Raw genomic sequence first — 23,069 nt, 5'->3', positions numbered from 1 at the left:
TTATCATAATCTTTGTGAAATCCAACCAAGCCTTTTACTACTGTAATTTCTCATCCATATTTACTTATCACCTTACTTTATATGGCAAAAGGATACTTTGAGGATATAGGGTTTTCCAGATATGTTGATTGTCACTTGGGAGGAAATGAATTGTTTTTTGGCAGAATGCCTAATGCCATGTTGGTCCTCTTTGAATTATATATATATAAAAGCGATAAATTTCAAAGTACATTTTAACAAGTAGTTGTAGAACAGATTTCTAAGTTTGATATGGATTTTAGTTCCACAATTTCAGATTTTTCCTTCTAGCTGCTCTAAGACACTGGAGACTAAAAGAAATATCAGTATAATAATTCAGCAGTCATACTCATTTGTTAAATCCTGTCTTCTCTGTTATAACTCCTTCTTCTCCTTTGATTATTCTCCCAATCTTTAGGGATATTTTTTGTGTTGAAAAGGGGTGTCAACAGTATAGAATCGGGGAATGAAACTGGTTGATGTTCTGAGAGGTTAGCCCCACTGGATTTCAGGCCTTATCTGGCCTAGGAACCATCTGGAGGTTAAAGGTTTCTGCAAAGTAAACTTAGTACATGAGACTTTTGTAGAATCTCAGAGTGGTAGGTGTTTGTTTTAGTTTGCTGAAGCTGCCAGAATGCAATATACCAGAAATGAAATGGCATTTAAAAGGAGAATTTATTAAGTTACAAGTTTACAGTTGTTAGGCCATAGAAATGTCCAAACTAAGGCATCCAGAGAAAGATACCTTAGCTCCAGAGAAAGGGCCAATGAAGTTCCAGTTTTCACACTCAGCTGGGAAAGCGCATGGTTATGTCTGCTAGCTTTCTCTTCTCATTTCATAAAGCTCTCCGGGGGCATTTTCCTTCCATGTCTCTAAAGGTCTCTGGCTGTGTAGGCTCTGTTGGCTCTAAAGCTTTATCCAAAATGGTTCCCTCTTTAAGGGCTCCAGTAAGCAACTGCATCTTGAATGGGTAGAGGCACATCTTCGTGGAAATCATCTGATCAAAAGTTACCTCCCCTGCCATGCCAGAAACTGGGGTTTGATTCCGGTGCCTGCCCATGCAGGAAAAAAAAGTTATATCCCACAATTGGGTGGGCCACATCTCCATGGAAACAGTCAAAAAGATCCCACCCAGCAATATTGAATGAGTATTAAAGAGCATGGCTTTTCTGGGATACATGACAGTTTCAAATCGGCACAGTGTTCTCTTAGGCTTAATAGGAGTAATGTTGATTGGGGTTTGGGAAACTGGTAATTAGCAATATCTAGCTGAAGCTTGCATAAGAGTAGCCTCCAGAATAGCCTCTCTACTAGCTCTGAGCCACTGATACCTTATTTTACCCTTTTGGTCAGTAAGACATTGTCAGTCTTATGTGCCAGAGCCAAAGTCATGCCCCACGTGGAGGTGGGTGAGTAATGGTTTCCCTTACAGAGTTGAGCTTAGAGACAGAGAGAAGCCACATCTGAGCAACAACAGGTTTTTTAGAAGTAACTCTTTGGCATAATTGTTCGTAGTCTTAGCTTCTCCACTACAGAAATAAGTTTCATAAGAGCAGGACTCAAGATCAAGGGCTTGGCCTATTAACTTGGTCTAGTGTTTGAGAAGGTGTCAGGGGTTTCCCAAGTGGGAAAGTTTAATAGTTCCATATTTTTTCTCCAGTCCCTCAGGAAGAAAAAAGGTTGTTTTTGCTTTACTTTTTAAAAAATACTGTTGGTATTTAGTTAATTAAGACAATATGAAATAGGGAATTTGGTAGAAAATGTATTTTCCTCTTGCTGGCTTTCCTGTATCTTTCCATCTTTTTCTTTTCTGAGGCAGCCACTATAGATTATCTTTTGTATCCTTACAGAGATTCTCTTTGTATATTTATATGTGTAATATGTATGTATCCTTTTCTATGTATGTGTGCAGAATTTTGAAAGACAAGTCTAGAATGTGGAGATTTGAAGGAGTAGGGAGATAAAGTATATTTTTCTTGAATCAGAGAAGAAAGGAAATAGTAGACTCTTCTTTTTTGTTTGGTTTTGGTTTTGGTTTCCCTAGTTCACAGCCAATGGTGAATCGTTGAGAGTTGGAATATATTTATTAAGGGAAGGAGACCTGCCATCATTTAAAGGTAAAAAGCTTCCATTTTGAATGGGTAAATTTCTCAGTAAATTTGACAAGTATTCATCCTGAAGAATTTTCAAAGACTAGTCTTTGAAAGATATCAAGAGCCTTTAGTTCATCCATTCAATTTTGCTAACAACAAAAGCCAACCTTGGATCACAGTGCCCCAAGAGTTGAGGTCAAGTATTCTCAGATAAGAGAAATACATCTTTAAATTTAGTCCTTTCAAGGTATTAATCAGTTGTTATTTTATGTTTTAGATTAGAGCCTCTGGGGATGCAAAAATAAAGAAGGAGAAGGAAAATGGCTTCTCCAGGTAAGACTCCTTTGCTCCATTGGCATCCCTTTCTCTGTGGATACCCAGCAGACCAGCTGCCTGGTTTGTAGTGTCTGAACTTACCAAAAACGTACTGACCTAGCCACCTTGATGTTTCAATGAGAGCTGGCAGTGAAAGGATTTGGTCTAAGCCAATTTGAGCATTTTTAGATTGCTTTAGTGGTACTGACCGGCACATTTCCAGAAGATTATTTTAAGTGAAGAAGGTTGATAGGAAGAGACTTTTTTAAATTGAGATATAATTGCATACCATAAAGTTTACCTTTTTAAAATTTGAAGTTCTTTGGTTCTCGTATACTCCCAAGATTGTGCACTCACTCCACTATCTAATTTTAGCACATTTTCATCACCCCAAAAAGAAACCCTACTTCACATTTTCTCCCTTCCCTCAGCCTCTGGCAGCTACTAATCTACTTTCTGTCTCTATGAATATGCCTATTGGCAGGAAAAGATTTAGACTTAGGTTTAGATTATCTTTTTTTAGAAAGAGAAGAAAATGTATACAATCTAGAGGTCTCTTTTCCTTTTCCTCTACTATTTTTGCTCTTATGATTCTGTTTTCCTCATCAGCATCAGCTCTCTAAAAATAAGCCTCTAGTTTCAAAATAGTAAGTTTATGATAAAAAATCCTCATTCACTCATTGAATGACAGAATGAAATGTATTAGTGTCCTAGCTACTAAAACAAGTGCCATACAGTGGGTTGACCTAGCAGGAATTCATTAACTCATGGTTTCACAGGCCAAAAGGCTTGCTTTCTCCTGGGGTTAGGGTATTATAAAAGCTACCTTTTAGCTTTTGGTTTACTATAAATAATCAGTTCCAGTCGTTTGTGGGGCTAGATATATAATAAAACACTCAGGTAGTTCAGGAAACAAATTTATTCTATTGCGGTTTTGGCTTGTTCTCTGAAAAGTAACTAAGATGTAGTAGAGAAGAACACTGACTTGAAATAATAAGGAGTCCTGATCCCATATCCTGAATATTGCCCCTTCATCTGTAAAATGGTGGCAGTATTATCTATTTCTCAGGGTTGTAGTGAGAGTTAAGTGAAAAAAGTACCCACGGGAAACCTATATGCTGCATATCTATGCTGTTATCTTTATATCAGCTTCTTCTCAGTGGTGTCATTTATCCCTCCTTTGTATTTATTTAAAGTAATAAAGATATCCCAGCTCTTTTTGACTGCAATTTTTTTTCTCTTTAGTCCACCACGAATTAAAGATGAACCTGAAGATGATGGCTATTTTGCTCCTCCTAAAGAGGATATAAAGCCATTAAAGAGACCTCGCGATGAGGATGAGTGAGTGTTTCTTATTACTTTGCCATTTTAGACAAAAAGGAGTTGTTTAAAGGAAAAATGTGATTCTTATCTCTACAGAACATAGCAAAACTACATTGACTTATACTCATTTGCAATTTATGATTAATGAACTGGGCAACTGATTTCTCTTTGACTTAAGAGAAGTAGAATTTGCTGAGGAAATAAGTAGTGTACTTGAGACCCACATAGATTCATATTTTTCTTGTTATATTTTTCTTATTACAAAGGTAATGTTATATTTATTGTAGCAATTTCAAGTATTGTAGAATTCATAAAGAATGCTTAAATTACTTATTGCTGTAAGGTTTTCATAGCCTACCACAGATGAGTTTTCAATGTTAAAGGAATTTCCTCAAGGAACTATACCTGTCAGCACAATCTAAGTGAAATTTTAGTGTATAGAAGTAATAAAACCATTGTTATGCAAAACAGTTGTTTGAGACATACATGTACCTCTTTCCCAGGTTCAATCAATGAAATAAATTCTACTATTTTTCATCTTTTGTAGTTTATCATGCTTCCAGAATCTACAAAGAATTTATGGTAGAAAATGAGTGGAAAGGGAGGAGGGAAATACTCCAAGAACTCACATTTGTATTTATTCAGTACAAAAAATCTCATTCACCCCCCAAACAGTTACTATTGCATGGCAGCCATTGTTGTACTATTTATTTGGTTCCCATGCTTCCATTTTATAGTGATGTCTATTACTGTATAAATTCCTCCACCATGCTTCTGCCAGATCTGGGTTTAGTAACTGTTGGTGTTGAGTCTGGATGTTGGGTCAGTTACTTTTTCCCCTTTTGCTACTCTTGACTGTAGAATTCCTAGACAAGAATAACAGTAACCACGCCTGCCTTGGAAAGGTCTCCAAGAGTTTGAAGGTCCTGATCCTATGGGCGAGAGCTCCTGAGTCACAATTGTGTTAATTGCGTATTTGTGTCCCCCTTTCCTAGTGCTGATTATAAGCCTAAAAAAATTAAAACTGAAGATGTCAAGAAGGAGAAGAAACGAAAACTAGAGGAAGAAGAGGTTAGTAAAGAGACTTAGGGCCTTTGGGGCTTAGGTTTGGTAGTGGGAACTTCCAAAAAACAACTTTTGAAGGCACATGGTTTTTAGGTCTTTACTGGTCTGTGATACTGGTAACACTGGAAAAAAAAATCTTAGATGAAAATTGTGCCAGTGGCACTGTTCATTTTAGCATCTTTCAGAGCCCGCAAAGTAAGTGTCATAAATTAACCACAACCAGCAATGACTCTTTACCCTCTTAGCATCCTAGATGTCTATCCATAGATACGCTGTCAACTAAGATGTTCCTGGAGAAACTACCATCTTCATACATACAGAGGAAGTGTTAACAAGAGCCCACATCTTGGCTTAGAACCCTGAAGAGCTTTACTTTGTGCTCTCTTACATCTAACAAAGCTTGCTCATTACTCACTTTGGGTAACCATCATGACTATTTAACACTCCTCTTTGAACGTAAGATAAAATCTAAGCTCTTTTCTGCTACTTACTCCAAATCTGGCTGCTGCGCATGTCTCTTCCTTTTATGCCTCTCTTCTCTAGCTCACCTTGTTCTATCCACACTCACCTCCTTTGTTCTTTTTTTTTTTTCCATGATGGTCTCTTGTACACTTCAGGGCTTTATATAGCACATGCTGTTCCCTCTGTCTGGAATACCTGCACTCTTCCTCCCTTTCTTCTGCTGGTTTATCAACTTCCTTAAAACCTCCATTCAAGTAAACTATTTTTCTAAGGGTTATGCACAGTCTTGTGGTAGGTTTAAAGTAAAACAAAAAATGAGTCCTTGTTTTGATCCTTTCTATTTCTTGTACTGAAGAGTTGTCAGCAATTTAAGAAAAAGATGTCAGAAATTCACATGCATCTTAATCTTGCACTCTCCTCAGAGAAGGGGTTGAGCGAGTTCTGAGCTCTTAATACTATGTTTGCGGTTAATCACTGCCTTGGGCAAAATTGGGTCACAAGTGTAAAGTCGAGGCAGTAAAGATAGTCATAGAAAGGGACAGGGAGTCTTTGAGAGTACATTATCATAGAAGAAGTAAGAATAATGTTAATATTTACAATTAAATGTAATTAAGTGTAATTTAATTGTGTTTACTATGTGCCAGGCACTATTTTACACACTTTTTCTTTTCTTTTTTTTTGACATGGACAGGCTCCGGAAATCAAACCTGGGTCTCTGGCATGGCAGGCAAGAATTCTGCCACTGAGCCACTGTTGCACTGATGTATATACTTTTTTAATGCATCATTTTCCATTTATTCCTTACAACAACCCCAAGAGATAAATATGCTATCAGCACCCCCGTTTTACAGGTGTAGAGAAACTGAGGTATATAGAGAGCTTAAACCAGTTGACTTATTTCACATACCTGCTAAGTGTTAAGGTAGTAATTTGGACCCATGCAGTTTGATTCTACAGCCAGCATACAATCTACTTTGTTATCCTGCCTGCTATGGAACTTTGCTGGTCCTTTAATTACAGAAGGAGGGAGAGAAAAAGTCTTAATGAAACTATAGTAAAAATGTTTGTTCTTGGCCAAAGTCCAAGTTAATGAGAGCCAAATCAAAGAATTAGAGTGAAATTGATTTTGGTAGCCACTCATCTCCCTTTTAGGTAGATTATCGTATATACTGTTCAATTAAGAACATAGAACTTTATCTCTATGCTTTCTGTATTGCCTTTATGTTTATATAATACTGATTTCTGAGTTTTGAAGAGATTAGTGTAATTGTTAAGCCGTTTGAATAAAAGAACAGTTGACTTCATTTTTTATTTTTCAGTTTAGCAGCCTTCCCTTTTAGGGAGAAAAAATTCAGGCTGAAAGACCCTATGCACTAATACACAGTCTTACTGTGGCAGAGACCCCAGATGGCTGTTTTTGTTTGTTTGTTTGTTTTAATTTCCAGGAATTGTTCTGAAATGTCTCAGTGAACGATTATTCCATTTAGAGACTTGAAAACCTGCAGTGCAGTTAGTAGTCTCCTGATGGTACCATCTGCATGCCTGTTCAGAGGCTAAGAGATGGTCTTAACTGAAAAACATTTCCCTTTCTATAGTATGTTTCATCCTACATAGTAAACATCATCTGAATTAAGTGATCCTCTAGTACCTTCTCCTCCCAAACATAATGACACATTTATATTGTCCATGCCTGTTTTAAAATATGTGTGGTATTACAGGGTTTCATCTTTCACATACCCCAGAGGCCATTTGTTTATAGATCCTGAGTTTATTCCTATCTTGATTGCCATCCTATCAGGTAGTCCTAGAATGTTTATTCCAGTTCTTCCCATGAGTCATTTTTCCTTTAAACTAAGGCTCTATCATGGTCAATAACAGTTACATGACCTCAAGCAAGTGACTAAACCTCTGTTTTTGAGGTTTCCTTGATTATAATCTGAAGAGATCAAACCAAACTATAAAGTTCTTTTCATCTCTGCCATTCTGTAATTGATTTTAAGATGGTGTAAAACCACTTTTTCTTTGCTATATAAAATTTGTTGAATAAAGTTGGGGCAAAGAAAAACATTTTTCAAAAGAGTTAGATTGTGCAGGATTCTTACGTATTGCATACCACATTTTAGTCTGGATATGTATATGTGTGCATATTTTGAGGTTTACCTCCTACATTGTGAGTTGTACTTGTTTAGGCTTGATGCTCTTACTGTGCAGTTGTGATCAGGTTATTTAGAGTCACAGTTCAAAAGGGCAGCCATAAAGAAATATCACCATAGGAATCAATAATCATTTTAGGCTTTCCCAGTTACTTGTTTATTGTATTATGACTTGGTAAACATGAGTGATGTGATGCTATTCCTTTCAAATATAAAGCCTCCTATATCCTTTATCCATTATTTGATAGTATTGGAAGAGGTTTAACAACAAGTGAGAATAATACACTGGGATTATTCTAGCAGTGGGTTCCGAGATTCTCCTGATGTTAAAATATACAGTTTCCCAGGCTCTTCCCCAGCAACGCAAAAGTTTGTAATCACTTTCTCATGTAATTGTTTTGGGGAATACTGCTTTAGAGCAAAGTACCAGTACATTTTTATTCCTCTGTCAAATGAGAGAATTAGATCTGAGATGCTTTGTAGTTCTGACATTCTGTGATTCTAGTCTTTCTTCTTCATGGCCTTTGGCAACTACTTCTAGAAATGTAATTGGTCCTTTTGCTTTTTCATCATTTTTCTTTATAGGATGGTAAATTGAAAAAACCCAAGAGCAAAGATAAAGATAAAAAAGTTTCTGAGCCAGATAACAAGAAAAAGAAGCCGAAGAAAGAAGAAGAGCAGAAGTGGAAATGGTAACATCTCAGCACTGGGTTAAAATGTCAGCCCTTTATTCCACAACCTAGTTAAGAAAGAGTGTTATTAAAATTAGTAGCTTGATAATTGAAGGGAAAATAAATACTCAGAAATATTTAGGTTATCTAGAGTCACAATTCAAAAGGGCAGCCATAAAGAAATATCACCATTGGAATCAATAATCATTTTAGGCTTTCCCAGTTACTTGTTCATTGTATTATGACTTGGTAAACATGAGTGATGTGATACTAAAATAATACTTCTGAAATAAGTTTTCCAGGCCCTGGTGAAATCTTTAGCTCTAAAACTAGGAGGTTGCACCCTGTTGATAGAATGGTTTCTAGAAATAGATTTAACTTATGGAGAAAGTTGTGTTTAAATTGATGGGGGGAAAGAAAGATGGACTATGCCATAAGCCATGTTGGGAAAATTACCTATTTGTTTAAAAAAAGAATCTCTACAAGAAAGTATGGGTGAATATTTTTATAATTGTAGAATAATAGTGAAGACCTTTTGAAGGAAGAGTTACAGCCAGAGCCATAAGGAAAATATTTATAAATTTGATGCATCAGAATTGAAATCTTCTATATAGTGAGGAAACTCATATGCCATTTAAAAACAAAAGAAACAAACAAAAAAAACCTGAGGGCGAATATTTGCAATACAAATGGCTAATAAACTCTTAATATGAAGAGATCCTAATAGAAAAGTGAGAAATAGTCAATTAGTTAAAGAAAATAAGTGTTTAATAAACTTTTAAAAATATGGTCAATCTCACAAAGATGAAAAACAAGGAGATACCTTTTTGTTTAATGCCACTCAGATAGGCAAAGATTGTTAAGTGAAAAATATCTGAGGTTGTGAAGACAGGCACTCTTTCCGCTGTGGATGTGAAGGTTCAGAGAGTCTGTATGGAGGGCAGTTTACCAATAACAAATATTATTTTTGAAGAGCATGTAGAAGTGGGGAACTTTTATTTTATATAAATAAATTTTGGTATGGCAAATTTTGAAATAAGCGTGTATTTTTGTATTTGTTTTTATTTAAACTTTATGTTATGTAGCTACCATACCAGACACACAATTTGTATTTGTGGTGAAAACATTCAAATGATCCAGAGGTATATGAGTTGGAAGAAAACAGAAGTTCCCTTTACCCTCCCCTCTCCTCCCGATTCCCATTTTCCTTTCCTGTCTTGAGGTAACACTATTGATAGTTTGGTGTATAGCCTTCTAGATCTTTTTATAAGCTTTTACTTTACTCTGTTGTTTCTATGATTTAGGACAGCACTGTCCCCAGCCCCTCAAAGGAAAGGGAAAAGATCAGTGATATAGGGAGGCGTTGGGAGCAGCAGGGCCGTGGTAGTGAACCTGTTGCTTGTGGAACCTGTTGCTTGTGATTGAGTTTGGCATTGCTTGTGTGAACATCCGTAGGGTTAAAGGGAAAGTAGTCAAGGAGAATCACAGAGCAAAGGAATTCTGGGCCTTACCAGAGGTCAGAATCATAAAAAACAACATGGATTTCTTTTTTCCTAACTTTTATTTCATTTTTTTCTTTCAAACTAATCATATGTTTTCAGTGGTATTTCTTAGAGTTTGATTCATAAGAGTATTATATGGGTTTTGTGGCTTTTACAAAATTTTTTTTTCTTTTTTTTAAATAAAACTGTAAATTAGGGGCTGTTGTTAGAAGTCCTGAGAGTGGTGAGTTAGTACTTCATCAGTCTGTTATGTCTTGCATGGTTCTGAGGAAGGCACTCAGTAAATGCTTTTGAATGAACAAATTGATTTCTTTGTCGTCAGTAGCTCTCTATCTGCTCCCCCTTTTCCTTTAGAGTCTTGGCTGTTGTTGGGCCCTGAAACAGATGTACTCTTATCCTTGTTCAGCTATATGTGTGTAAAGTTAGATGTCCTTGAAGGGTCCAGTAGCCTGCTTTTGCTTCAGTGGATTGAAATCCTTATTAGTATTGCCCCATAGAAATTCTGAAGAACCCTGACCTTTGTGTTTCATTCTTATTTTGGTTTAAGGGGGACTGGTTATAGTGTTTAAATTAAACATAGTCGGTTTGAGAATGAGCAGTCTTTGCTTCAGCTTCTAATGCATGCTTTTCTCAAATCTAATTGTTACACTTTGAGCATTTTTCTCAAGCACAGTGCTTGGTGGTATGTTGGTGTTTTGAGGTAGAGAATAGGATCACATGGCCTCTTAGCTGATAGCTTACCTTTTCCTTCTGTCACCATATAGGCTGCCTGTTGTGTTCTGAAGTCAGTGATCCAGTCCTTAGTGACTGCCAGTGATGGCCTGCTCAGGGACCTTAAATGGCTGATACTCTCATTTTTACTATTTCTCTTGCTGTCTCACTAAAATAATTCTATACTGTGTTAGTTAGATTCAGTTGTCAACTTGGCCAGGTGAGCATACATAGTTTTGTTTCTGCGGACATAAGCCAATGGTACGTGAACCTCATCTGTTGCTAATTACATCTGCAGTCGGCTAGGAGGCGTGTCTGCTGCAGTGAGTGAGGTTTAACTTAATTGGCTGGTGCTTAAATGAGAAAGCAATGTAGCACAGCCTTAGCAGCTCGGCATTCCTCATCTCAGCACTCGCAGCTCAGCCCAGGCCTTTGGAGATGCAGAAAGAAGTCACCCTGGGGAAAGTTGTTGGAACCCAGGGGCCTGGAGAGAAGACTAGCAGAGACCATCCTGTGTCTTCCACGTAAGAAAGAACCTCAGTCGAAAGTTAGCTGCCTTTCCTCTGAAGAACTAACAAAATAAATCCCCTTTTATTAAAAGCCAATCCGTCTCTGGTGTGTTGCATTCCGGCAGCTAGCAAACTAGAACAGATTTGGTACGGGAGAGTAGGGTGCTGCTGCGGTTTGCAAATACCAGATATGTTGGAACAGTTTTTTGGGTGGCTAAAGGGAAGATTTTGGAGGAACCATGAAGAGAATGATGGAGAAGTCCTGGAGTGCTTGAAGAGACTGTTGGTGTAAATGGAACCACTGCCAATCTTGACGAAGGAGGACACAAAAGGGAGAGATTGGAGTTTGCAGAGTGAGAATCATGGAAGCTCGGGTCTGAAGCCAGGAAACCTTTGCCAGGAGAGTGGACCCACCCATATACATGGAGAGGGTGAGTTTACCCTGAAGGGCGAGGATGAGTCTACCCTCTCATTGCAGTGGAAGAGTTGTGCAGCCTCAGGCCTTGGAGAAGGTAGAGCACGCTCCTTGGGGGACTGGAAGAGCCTGGCTGCCACCACATGGAGGGATTGAGCTTGTGCCCCAGAAATGGTAGAGAGCCCAGGAGTGGCTGATGCCTGGAGACAGTGGAGCAGAGAGGTGGTCTCCTCGATGTTCCCCGAGGTTGATTTGGAATGAGGCGGACCACTGCATGGGCCCTTGGAAGGGGTGGGACTGCCACTTTCTAAAGCCGAAGGATGAATGACTTTCAGACTTTGAAATCCCACAGTGCTTGCCCTGCATGTTTTACATCAGTATTTCTTCCAGTTTCTCCCTACGGAAGTGAAAATCTGTATCCTGTGAATATCCTCCTTTGCATATTGGCACCGGACTTGTTTTGAGATTCACAGTTCCACAGCAAGAAGAGAATTTTTTGCACCTGTTTAAGGTGATGCTTGAAGTTGCCAAGTTGACAAGGGGCGGACATGTGTTAGTTAGATTCAGTTGTCAACTTGGCCAGGTGAGCGTACCTAGTTTTGTTGCTGCGGACATAAGCCAATGGTACGTGAACCTCATCTGTTGCTAATTACATCTGCAGTCGGCTAGGAAGCTTGTCTGCTACAATGAGTGACATTTGACTTAATTGGCTGGTGCTTAAATGAGAGAGCGTGATGTAGCACAGTCTTAGCAGCTCGGCATTCCTCATCTCAGAACTTGCTGCAGCTCAGCCCAGGCCTTTGGAGATGCAGAAAGAAATCAGTCACCCCAGGGGCCTGGAGAGAAGACCAGCAGAGACCATCCTGTGCCTTCCACGTAAGAAAGAACCTCAGTGGAAAGTTAGCTGCCTTTCCTCTGAAGAACTAACAAAATAAATCCCCTTTTATAAAAAGCCAATCCGTCTCTGGTGTGTTGCATTCTGGCAGCTAGCAAACTAGAACATATACTTTACCAACTAGACACATGTACATATCTTTCATTTCCCTCCAAAGTGTACAGACATGTCCATCCTGATAGGAGAAAAGTACTTATTCTGATTCTTAACTCCCTCTCTTCAGCAATTGTTGGAATTGGAGAACAGTCCAGGTCCTTCTGGGTTTCTTTGCTGTATCATTTTCTCCACAGAAACAATATATAGGTAGCGGTGCCCAGGTTCATACATAAAAACTTACTTAACCCAGATGCTCCTGTTTGTGATTGTTACCCATTGTAGTTATACAGGATTTCAGCTCTGCCTTGGGTTTGGTTCAGTACACCTTTGTGTCAGACATGAACCTGTTTGCTTTCACCTTGAATGTCATAGATTTGGAAAGGGGAGCAAAGCATACTGAAGTGTAAAGAGTAAGGAGACACTGGTGGTTAGTTGGGTTCCTGTGTCCAAGTCTTTTCTATGTCAGCGACGAGTAGAGGGATACTGCCAGTTTCATATCTGTAAGTGGTAAGTTGTTTATAGAGGATCTTTAATGCTCCTTGCAAGCCTAAGATTTTATTAAATCTAGATTGGTTTTATAGTAATGCTGTTGTTACAGCAGTATTATATATGCAGTTGTTTTGATGTCTCTGAACTTTTAAGATACAGCAGTTGAAATATGACGGGAAGGTAATGAAACATGTATAATTGGACTTGGGCTTCAGAAGGGTCTCAGAACTACAGAGTTTTTCATTTTAAGGTAGAAATAGTGAGGATTAAAACCTGTGAAATATTTAAATATTCTATTCATAAAACAATTCCTGACTCTAAAAAATAAGTGGTGATGGGAAGGGGGTGTGCTGATTCCAGAGAAGAGACTTTTGAAACATCTCAGCCAGTGACAGTGGATCCTGTTCTATAAAATACATTTTGGAAATAATTGAGAAAATTTTAGTATGGACTGGCAGGGAATCTGGAATCATTAATTATGTTAGGTACAATAATGGTATTCTCATTATGAGAGATTATCCTTATTTTTATAGAGATGCTTGCTGAAATATTTAGAGGTAAGGTATCATCTGCAATTTACTTTGAAATGGTTTTAACAAAATACTAACAAATGTATATAGGTGGTGGGTATCTGATATTCATTGTAGTGTTCTTTGTTTTTCTCTGTTTGATCATTTTCAAAATAAAAAGTTTTTAAAAAAGTGATTTCCACTGAGCTTTAGATTCACTTATCAGAGTCTTTTTGATATCTCTAAATTGAAAAACTTATGAGTACTATAAACTCAGTATGTCTCAAGGGAACTGTTGCTTCTCAGCCTTCCTGTTCCATTATCCACTTTCTCATAAGGTTGTTTCCCCTGTATCTTCATCTAGCAACACCACTCCCAGGAAACCTTTTCCTGCATATGAACGGTGTAAATAATACCTCTGTCATGCATAGCATTGTGGTCTATTGTTATCCATTGTGATAAAACAACTGTTTCCATGTCCATATCCCCCGCTTATTGTTGAGCTCCTTGAGTGATGATTTATAGTATCTTTGAGATGAAGTGTATTTCCCTCCATTTACCAAGTATTTCATGTTTACTAATTGAGACTGTTGGCGTTTTCAAAGTGCAGGACACCACCTGGTTGGCCTTTCTGGTTACTTTGATCCAGTCCTTGACTGAGGGGCCAGAGTCATTCCAGAGCACAGGTCAATTGAGCAGATAATCATTTTGGCATTTAATAAGTGATCATCTCTGTACTAGGCAATGTGATCAGTAAATGGGATTGTGCCTTGTCTTTTAAAGGTGGGAAGAAGAGCGCTATCCTGAAGGCATCAAATGGAAATTCTTAGAACACAAAGGTCCTGTGTTTGCTCCACCATATGAACCTCTTCCGGAGAGTGTCAAGTTTTATTATGATGGTAAGTTGTTTCAAGGTAGTCCAGTTCCTGGCCAAGAGAAGAATTTGCTTCTTACTTAGGGATAGAAAGTGAGGAAGGATTCTGTACTGTATGATCCTTTTTGTTTATTTAATTTTGTTTTATTGTCACTGTGTGATTTGGGGGAAGGGCATTCTCTTAAAGGCCTATTTGGTGCTGAAAAAGTGCTGTGAGAAGGGGCTTATCTCTATGGTACAAAAAAAGGTCCATCTATATGGCTCCTAGCACATGAACCAAATCTGAATAATTATATTTGAACTTCATTTATAAGGAATCACGCTCTGTAAGTGTTAATAGGAAAAACTTTACTTGAATGGAGGTTTGTGGTTTTGTTTTTTTTTTTTTCATAATATGAAGCCAGCTGGCAAGCTACTCACCATTAGAAATAGTACTGGTATTTAGTTAAGAATTAATCCCTCATCAACCTCTAGGTAGGGCTGGTAGGCATCTATCACTCACTCCCACTGCACAGCAATATTCCTTTGATATCTGAGTGGTCAAGTTAGATGAGTTGCTTTGGAAAAATGCCTTGTCTGAACTCTTGGAATTGCCCATTAACTATCATCAATATTCCTGTCCTTAGGTTGAAGGATTTGAGTTGTAGTCTGAGACACTCCTTTTGGCAATGTAGCAGTATACAGATTATAATGTCCAGTTGGTTTCTCTTATCACAGGAGTCCTATCCAGAAATTACTGGAGCATTATTCCTTAAACCCTTAAGAGTCACCAGAGTGGATCTGTGCCCATTAATGGGTGTGGGGTGGGACCAAATGATTTTGTACCAGGTGGTGTGCTGACCAAAGTTTGAGAAACACTGGACAGGAGAGCTGCTGAAAAACATCTGTGCTGAACACAGAGAGCTCTGGTAGAGGTCTGCCTACCATCCGTGGCCTCAGGGCCATGGATGCTTATATTAGGTCTAGTTAGTAGTTTATACTGAAGAGCTGGGTTTGCAAGTGAAGGAAGTGCCAAATTTGGCAAGCTTGAATTCGTTTTTAAAACTACATATTGAATGTGCCCTGAATTCACGTATGCCAGACCCAGCATAGGACACTAGGTCTTGAAATTTGCAGTTTACCAGGAACCTTACAGCCTCAGTGACAAATGGCTTACATCGAATAAATATTTTTACCTGTATTGACCAGACAGTACAGAATTCTGTCCACACAGCAGGTCATTTCTGGAGCCTTCATTATGACTCAAAGCCAAAACTCCTGATGAAGAGAAATGGCCTAGAACCTTGAAGAGAACAATCATTAAAGGGCAGGTGTTTTTCAGCCCTGGTACATGCTCACCAAGAGATTTCAAAGCTCAACTATTAAAGCCTCGTTTTGTAGTTCAAAATAATTTGAGGGAAAGGTAGATTCCCCTAGTCCTGGGGCTTCTTGTCCTATTCAGTACAGGGAGCAAAGACCTGGTCATCGTACTCCCTTTTTCCTCTGGGCTTTGTTTCCTTTGATTGTGTGAACTTCCACTTTGCATTAATAAGTCTTGACTTATTAATCCAAACTGACACTGTAAACACTGCCTACTATCTGGATGGCACCTGCCAGGGCAGATGAGGTATGGACTGGCTGAGACTGAATGGCTGCCACAACTAAGGACCTTCACTTTTCAGCTCTGACTTAGCAGTTTTCCTTCTGGACTCAGCCTTTTCAAGAAAGTACAGCCATTGCCAGGAACCTTCAAATAACTTCCCCACCACTCTGCTGCAGGAAGCTGTCATTTCATTTTTCCGACAGCTCTTCTAAAACAGTCTAATATCTCTAAAACAGGAGGAGTCAAATTGCTTCCTCTGTTGGGACAGAATGCAGTAAAATTACTCAAAGAGTCTCAGCTTTTTTTTTCAAAGTTGTTAATATTTAGCTTATGCTGAAGAGATCCGGGAAAGGTTTACATTCTCTTTTGCCATTTATTTTATGTCATTTATTTTATTCTTAGTTTCTTAATGTTTTTCTTTATGCTGGAAGCATGTGACAATTTTGCGGGACACTCTGGTTCAGATCTTAGTGGAGGAATTAAAAAAAACTGTGGGAAATGCTTAATGCCAGCCTGTCCTGAGTGTCTCCTTCCAAGATAAGAGTTGGGGGTTTGAGAGGGAGAAGCTGTACCACCTGTTGGCTTTTTAAGTTATGGCTTCCAAGCAGGTTTTTGGTATCTGTTTGGCCAGTTTCAATTTTGTGCTACAATTCTCAGTATTCTGATAATTAAGGATTATAATCTTCCACCCATTCTGGTATGAGATGCCTTTTGAGATTTAAAATGAATGGATTTCTGGTTGAGCTTTAGTTTTCTGCAATAAATATGAAAACCTTGGTGAGTTAATACCAAATGTACTAGAAAGGCAGTGGAATTATTATTTAACTTCATTTTGTTTTAAATATAGCCAACTGCTATTATTGCAGCATGGATTAGTTCCAGATGGTGTTGTAAGTTGGATTTTCAAAAAAAAAATGGAAATTGGCCCTAAGTAGTATTAAAAGTACTCTAGTTGAAAAGTAGATTAAACTCTCAAGTACTTTCATTTGTTGCTTTATTAACTAATTAAGGTACACAAAACTGTTAGGCCCCATTAGAATTTTCTTTACCACTTAGTAGTTTTCATTGTGTAACATCAGGGTTTCTTGATAACATCTTTTATATAAATACTTGCTCGGTGCCAGGCACCCCATTCCTTCTGCTCTGGAGAGTTAAAAGGTAACTTCTTAATGCCTGTGTTCAAGAGCAGTACATCACAAGCTCAGATATGCACACAGGTCACCTGGGAATCTTGTTAAAATGTAATTTCTGTTTCTGTTAGTTTTAGGGTGATATTCTGCATTTCTAACAAGATCCCAGGTAATGCTGCTGGTCTACGAGTCCACTTTGTATAGCAAGATTCTAGAGGAAGGCCTTATTTAGGCTATTTCATATGGGAAGTCTAGGCTTCCCTGCTGTGGATATATATTTTATTCATAATCCACCCACCTTACTTTGAAGAAGAAAGATGCCTATTTCTTTTCCCCACAATTCCTTTGTTCTACTCCTTGCGCTATCCTTCCCTCCCCTTCTTGAACAGGCTGCTTAGCTTAGCAATGGCAGGAGTCCCTCTGAGGATTTGATTTTTAAAAACCATTGAAGAGGTGTAAAGAACCTTGCTTGCTGAAAGAAAAAGGAGGAGTAACTGGGCCTCCTCCAGGCATCTGGGAACAATTTACTGGCGTAGTCTTCAGAGAGCGACCCAGGTAAATATCTGCTAAAGACAAGGAAAATTTATACAAGTAGATATAAATCTGTATGTTGTCTTTTTGTCATCATTGTTATAATGTGTCACCAGAATTTTATATACCTTGGGAAAGTAAACCATTACTAAAGAAGAAATCTCCAGAATCTCAGTATTTGTACTTAGAACATGAATACCACACTTAATTTTTTGCAACCACTTTTTCCTCTAGGTAAAGTCATGAAGCTGAGCCCCAAAGCAGAAGAAGTAGCTACATTCTTTGCAAAAATGCTCGACCATGAATATACTACTAAGGAAATATTTAGGAAAAATTTCTTTAAAGACTGGAGAAAGGTATTATATCCCATGTGGTATTATCTTACTTAACACCTTGGAAAAAATTTTGGTCAAGTACTAAACTATAATTTTATGAAGGATTGCCTATGTAAATAATTTGTATTTTATGAATTTGGTCATATTAAAGTTGCTTATCTTTTGTTTGTTCACTTGCTATATTATATAGAGTTTCTATCCAATAAATATGCTTATTTCTTTCTTCCTAGTTCTTACACAGCTGCAGGAGGGGAATTATTAGATTAGACCAAACCGAAATCTTCAACTTCACTTGAGCAAAGGAAAGTTTGTCTTGGCAAACTGTTGTTACAAAGAGAGATGGCTAATCTGATATCCAGTTCCTTCTAGATTCTTGCCCATTTGCTGTAGTATTTTCTGCTCTTGAAGCACTTTATATTCTATCTGGTTAGATGATTTTAAAATAATCTCATTCTCAATTTGGGTAATGTAAATAAAAACTGAGCAAAAGCTTTTTTTTTCTTTACTCTTCAAAACTCACTAATTTAGATCAACTACCTCTCCCTTGTCTACAGAAATGGTGCTTTTCTATATTCTTAAAGTCTATTTGCCTTTCTAACTATCTCTCCCTTTTCTTTTGACTAGGAAATGACTAATGAAGAGAAGAATATTATTACCAACTTAAGCAAATGTGATTTCACCCAGATGAGCCAGTATTTCAAAGCCCAGACAGAGGCTCGGAAACAGATGAGCAAAGAAGAGAAATTGGTACCACAAATTCTTTTAAGCCTCTGGAGGATTCTAGAATAGTGATTAGTTCATCTTATTTTCTTGGTTTCCGTGACCTGGCACGTGACTTTAGCAATTTCATATCCCTTTATACTAAAGATTTAGGATTCTCAGCATAATAAAGTCTAAATTCTAAATTTCTTAAGGTTTTATTTATACTGAAAATTTTGGCTAAATTTATGGCCAAATATAAGAACTCTGGTGCCCCCACTGAAATAAAAATTAATAATTCAAATAACATATAGCATTTAAGGGTAGACAGCTCTGCCCTAAATATTCAATAGTTAGGATTTAAGACAGATTCTATAATATGGACTATGTACTTCCCTGTTCTTGGATCAATTTTATTCTGGAATTTAACTGCTCATCCATCCCCGTCTTCCAGCTTTGGCCATCCTCATCCTGAAGAATCTTTCTACTATCCAACTGAAATATCATTTTCTTCTAAAGTACAGTTGGCAGACGATGGGCTGCTTGTTTTTGTAACCAAAGTTGTATTGGAACACAGGCACACTCGTTGATTTAGATTCATTATGGCTGCTTTCACATGACAATGGCATAGTCAGGCAATAGCAAAAAAGACTGGATAGTCCTCAAGTGTAAAATATTTTATATCTCGAAAAAACTTTCCATTTACTGATCTGGGAGAATCCAGCTTAGAATCTTACTTTAAAAAAAACAAAACAAAACCCAGGTGTGTTAGAAATGAAAGAATTTAAGGAACTCTTTGCACTTCAAAGCCTGTAGTTTAGTATTTTTTAAGACTTAACCTGTTTATGTAATTTAGGCCCTTTTCATTATATAACTCATTGTTTGATATTGAATTGTTTGTCCCTTAGTTTAAAAATTGAGGTATTTTAGGAATGAAAACTGTATCAGACTTTGCAGTTTCAGTTTAGTCTTATCTCCAGTATCCAAAATTAGTGGAGTGTCATATGCCATTTAGTGTAGTTTCTTATACCATTCACTTTTTTTAAACATTTCTTTAAAATATGAAATATGATATATATGCAAAAAGGCAATAAATTTCCAAGTACATTTTAACAAGTAGTTATAGAACAGATTTTTAAAGTTTGATATGGGTCCCAGTTCCATGATTTTTTGTTTTTTCTACTTAGCTGCTCCAAGACACTGGAGACCAACAGAAATATCAATATAATGATTCAGCAGACATACTCATTTGTTAAATCCAGTCTTCTCTGTTATACTCCTCCTCTTTAAATAACTTATACATAAAGGCAATAAATTTCAAAGTACATTGCAACAATTGTAGAACAGATTTCAGAGTTTGGTATGGGTTACAATTCCAGTTTTATGTTTTTATTTTTAGCTGCTTTGAGGTCCTGGGGGCAGAAAGAAATATCAATTTAATGATTCATCACTCATACTCATTTGTTAAACCCTTCTCTATGACTCACCGTCACCTTTGATCTTTCTCCCACTATTTTTTTTTAACTTGTTTATTTTATAGTATAATATATAGAGAAAGCAAAGAAATAAAAAAGCAATAGTTTTCAAAGCACTCTTCAATAAGTAGCTATGGGATAGATCCCAGAGTTTGTCATAGGCTACCATACAATCCTCTCAGATTGTTCCTTCTAGCTGTTCCAGAATATAGAAGGCTTAAGAGGCTTAAATATTTTCTTATCCACAATTGACTTTTTTCTTTCTTTTTTATGAAAAATAACATGTATACAAAACAATAAATTTCAAAGCACAGCACCACAATTAGTTGTAGAACATATTTCAGAGTTTAACATGAGTTACAATTCCACAATTTTAGGTTTTTATTTCTAGCTGCTCAATACTGGAGACTAAAAGAAATATCAATTTAATGATTCAGCATTCATATTCATTCATTAAATCCTATCTTCTCCATAACTCAGCCATCACTTTTGATCTTTCTTTCCTTTTCTTTAGGGGTGCTTGGGATATGGCATTCTAACTTCTTCATGTTGGAAGGGTCTGTCACTAATATGGGGTAGGGAGATGGAACTTCTGGAGAGGCTGGACCCTCTATGTTTCAGGAGTTATCTAGTCCAGGGACCCATCTGGAAATTGTAGGTTTCTGGAAAGTTACTCAAGTGCATGGAACCCTTGTGGAATCTATATATTGCCCTAGATGTTATTTAGGATTGGCTGAAATGGTTGTGATTGTCATTTGGCAGATTATGATAGGTAGCAACGTCAACCTGAAGCTTGCATAAGAGCAACCTCCAGAACCTCCCGACTGTATTTGAACTCTCTCTGCCACTGATACTTTATTAGTTACACTTCTTTTCCCCCTTTTAGCCAGGATGGAGTTGTTGATCCCACAAGTTCTCCCACTATGTAGGGGTATTTGGACTATGCCAGTTCTAGCTTTTTCATGTTAAAAGGCTCTGTCAGTAATATGGGATGGGGGGATGGAACGTTGATGTTTTGGAAGGGCTGGCTGGCCCCTCTGCATTTCAGGACTTACCTGGTCCGTGGACCCACCTGAAGGTTGTAGGCTTTAGAGAGTTACCCTCGTGCATGAAACTTTGTAGAATCTTATATAGTGCTCTAGGTATTCATTAGGATTGGAAGGAATGGTTTTGCTTTGGGTTTAGCAAGTTATGCAAGGTAGCAATGTGTAATTGAAGCATGCATAAGAGTGACCTCCAGAGTGGCCTCTGGCCTCTATTTAAACTCTCTCAGCCACTGATACCTTATTTGTTACACTTCTTTTCCTCCTTTTGGCCAGTGTGGCATTGTTGATCCCACAGTGCCAGGGCCAGGCTCATCCCTGGGATCATCTCCCACACCACCAGGGAGACTTTCATCCCTGGATGTCATGTCCCATGTAAGGGGGTGGGCAATAGTTTCATTTGCAGAGTTGGGCCTAGAGAGAGTGAGGTCACATCTGAGCAACAAAAGAGGTCCTCCGAAAGTACTCTTAGGCATACGTATAGGTAGGTATGCTAAACTTCTGCACTACTTACATAAGCTTCACAAGAGCAAGCCTCAAGAACAAGGGCTTGCTTGACCTATTGATTGGTCCTAATGTTAGGCACAGTATCTGGGGTTTCCCTGGTGGTAAAATTTAGTTCCATATTTTTTTCCCATCCCTCAAGGGACTTTGCCAATACTCTGATTATCTGCTTAATTATACTCTGGGATGTATCCAGGCATTACATGAAGCAATACAGGATTAAAGGCCCTCATTCTTATTCTTGGCTCCCTGTGTTTGGTATTTTTAAATGATCTATCTGGACAGGGTGAGTTACATTATGTGTTACAGAAAACCTAAGTTCTGGACATAGTAAAATTTCCTTCCTTTGGTCTCAAAGAATAGATGAAATTCTAAAATACAGGGAATGTCTTCCTTACCTTTATATTCTGAATTACCTTAATCCCGATCCGATCAGCTTCATCCTTACTCTAAACACCAGGTTATAAATAACAGTGACCATTTCAGGCTAAATGTGACTATTACAAGAACTTACATCTTAGGCCCCAGTTTTCTTGTAAGTATTTTCTAAATGAGATTCTGCAATATTTGCCCTTTTGTTTCTGGCTTATTTTGCCTAACCAATTGCCCTGCAAGTTCATTCACATCATTCCATACCTCACTGTTTCGTCCCTTTTTGTAGCAGCACCATGTTTGTTCATATGTTTACACCATCATTTCCAATCTACTCAGTCAGTGCATCTTTCAGCCACCTCTGTCTACTGGGACTCATGTATAACGTCCAAAGTCAACAGTCCATCAAACTTTCAATTTTAGGTAATTTCATTGTTCTCGACAGAAAGATAGCCAATAAACATAATCTCACCAAATAGAAAATTCAAACCTCCCCCTAACTCTTGTCCCTTTCCCCATTATGTACCCCTGGTAGTGCTGTAGTACTGTTGATGTTTTCTTGTTAAACATAGCCCATAGCGTGCAATATCATTTTTCCGCCATACCCTGAAAGTGTACAGTATACACTCTTTGTACAAAATTCATACCTTTGCAGTAGTTTATGCAAGAACTTATTTATATTTGTAGTGTTAATTAGTGGGACACATGAGTCTGTACAACCTCTTTCACTCATGTTCACCTTCAGTAATATTACTTATAGACCCACTACCGAACTGCCTTCACTTCTGTCTATTCCCTTAAAATTAAGTTCAACCTCGTTAGCAAACTATTCACCCATCTCAAGCTTCTGCGTATGTATCTCTAGGTCCCCTATATTCCATATTATAAGCCTCTGATTTTACCTTTACCATGTTCATAAAAGTGGAATCGTATATTATCTGTCCTTTTGCATCTGGCTTATTTCACTCAACATTGTGTCCTCAAGGCTCATCCATCTTGTCATGTGGTTCAGGATGTCATTTAGTATTACTGTTGCAAAATATTCCATCATATGTGTATACCACATTTTTTTAATCCACCCATCTGTTGATGAGCACTTGGATTGTTTCCGTCTTTTAGCAACTGTGAATAGTGCTAAATGAACAACAGTGTGCAAATCTGTTTGTGTCTCTCCTTTCAGCTCTTATGGGTATATACCAAGTAGTGGTATTGCTGGGGCATAGGGCAACTCGATATTTAGTTTTCTGAGGAACTGCCAGACTGTTTTCCATCGTGACTGCACCATTATACATTCCCA

The 23,069-nt window shown here is 37.8% G+C and overlaps 1 protein-coding gene across 1 annotated transcript in view; it reads left to right on the top strand.

Moving 5' to 3' along the window:
* Positions 1-23,069, top strand: part of TOP1 (DNA topoisomerase I) — a 109,115-nt gene that overhangs the window by 46,269 nt on the left and 39,777 nt on the right. The window contains exons 5-11 of the mRNA XM_077168493.1: positions 2,390-2,445; positions 3,673-3,768; positions 4,746-4,821; positions 8,016-8,122; positions 14,011-14,126; positions 17,579-17,700; positions 18,304-18,426. Coding sequence (XP_077024608.1) covers positions 2,390-2,445; positions 3,673-3,768; positions 4,746-4,821; positions 8,016-8,122; positions 14,011-14,126; positions 17,579-17,700; positions 18,304-18,426 — 696 coding nt within the window. The remainder of the gene's footprint in view (positions 1-2,389; positions 2,446-3,672; positions 3,769-4,745; positions 4,822-8,015; positions 8,123-14,010; positions 14,127-17,578; positions 17,701-18,303; positions 18,427-23,069) is intronic.

Source organism: Tamandua tetradactyla, chromosome 1 (genome assembly GCF_023851605.1).
Source record: "Tamandua tetradactyla isolate mTamTet1 chromosome 1, mTamTet1.pri, whole genome shotgun sequence".
Lineage (NCBI taxonomy): Eukaryota > Metazoa > Chordata > Mammalia > Pilosa > Myrmecophagidae > Tamandua > Tamandua tetradactyla.
This window is presented reverse-complemented; position numbering and strand designations above follow the sequence as displayed.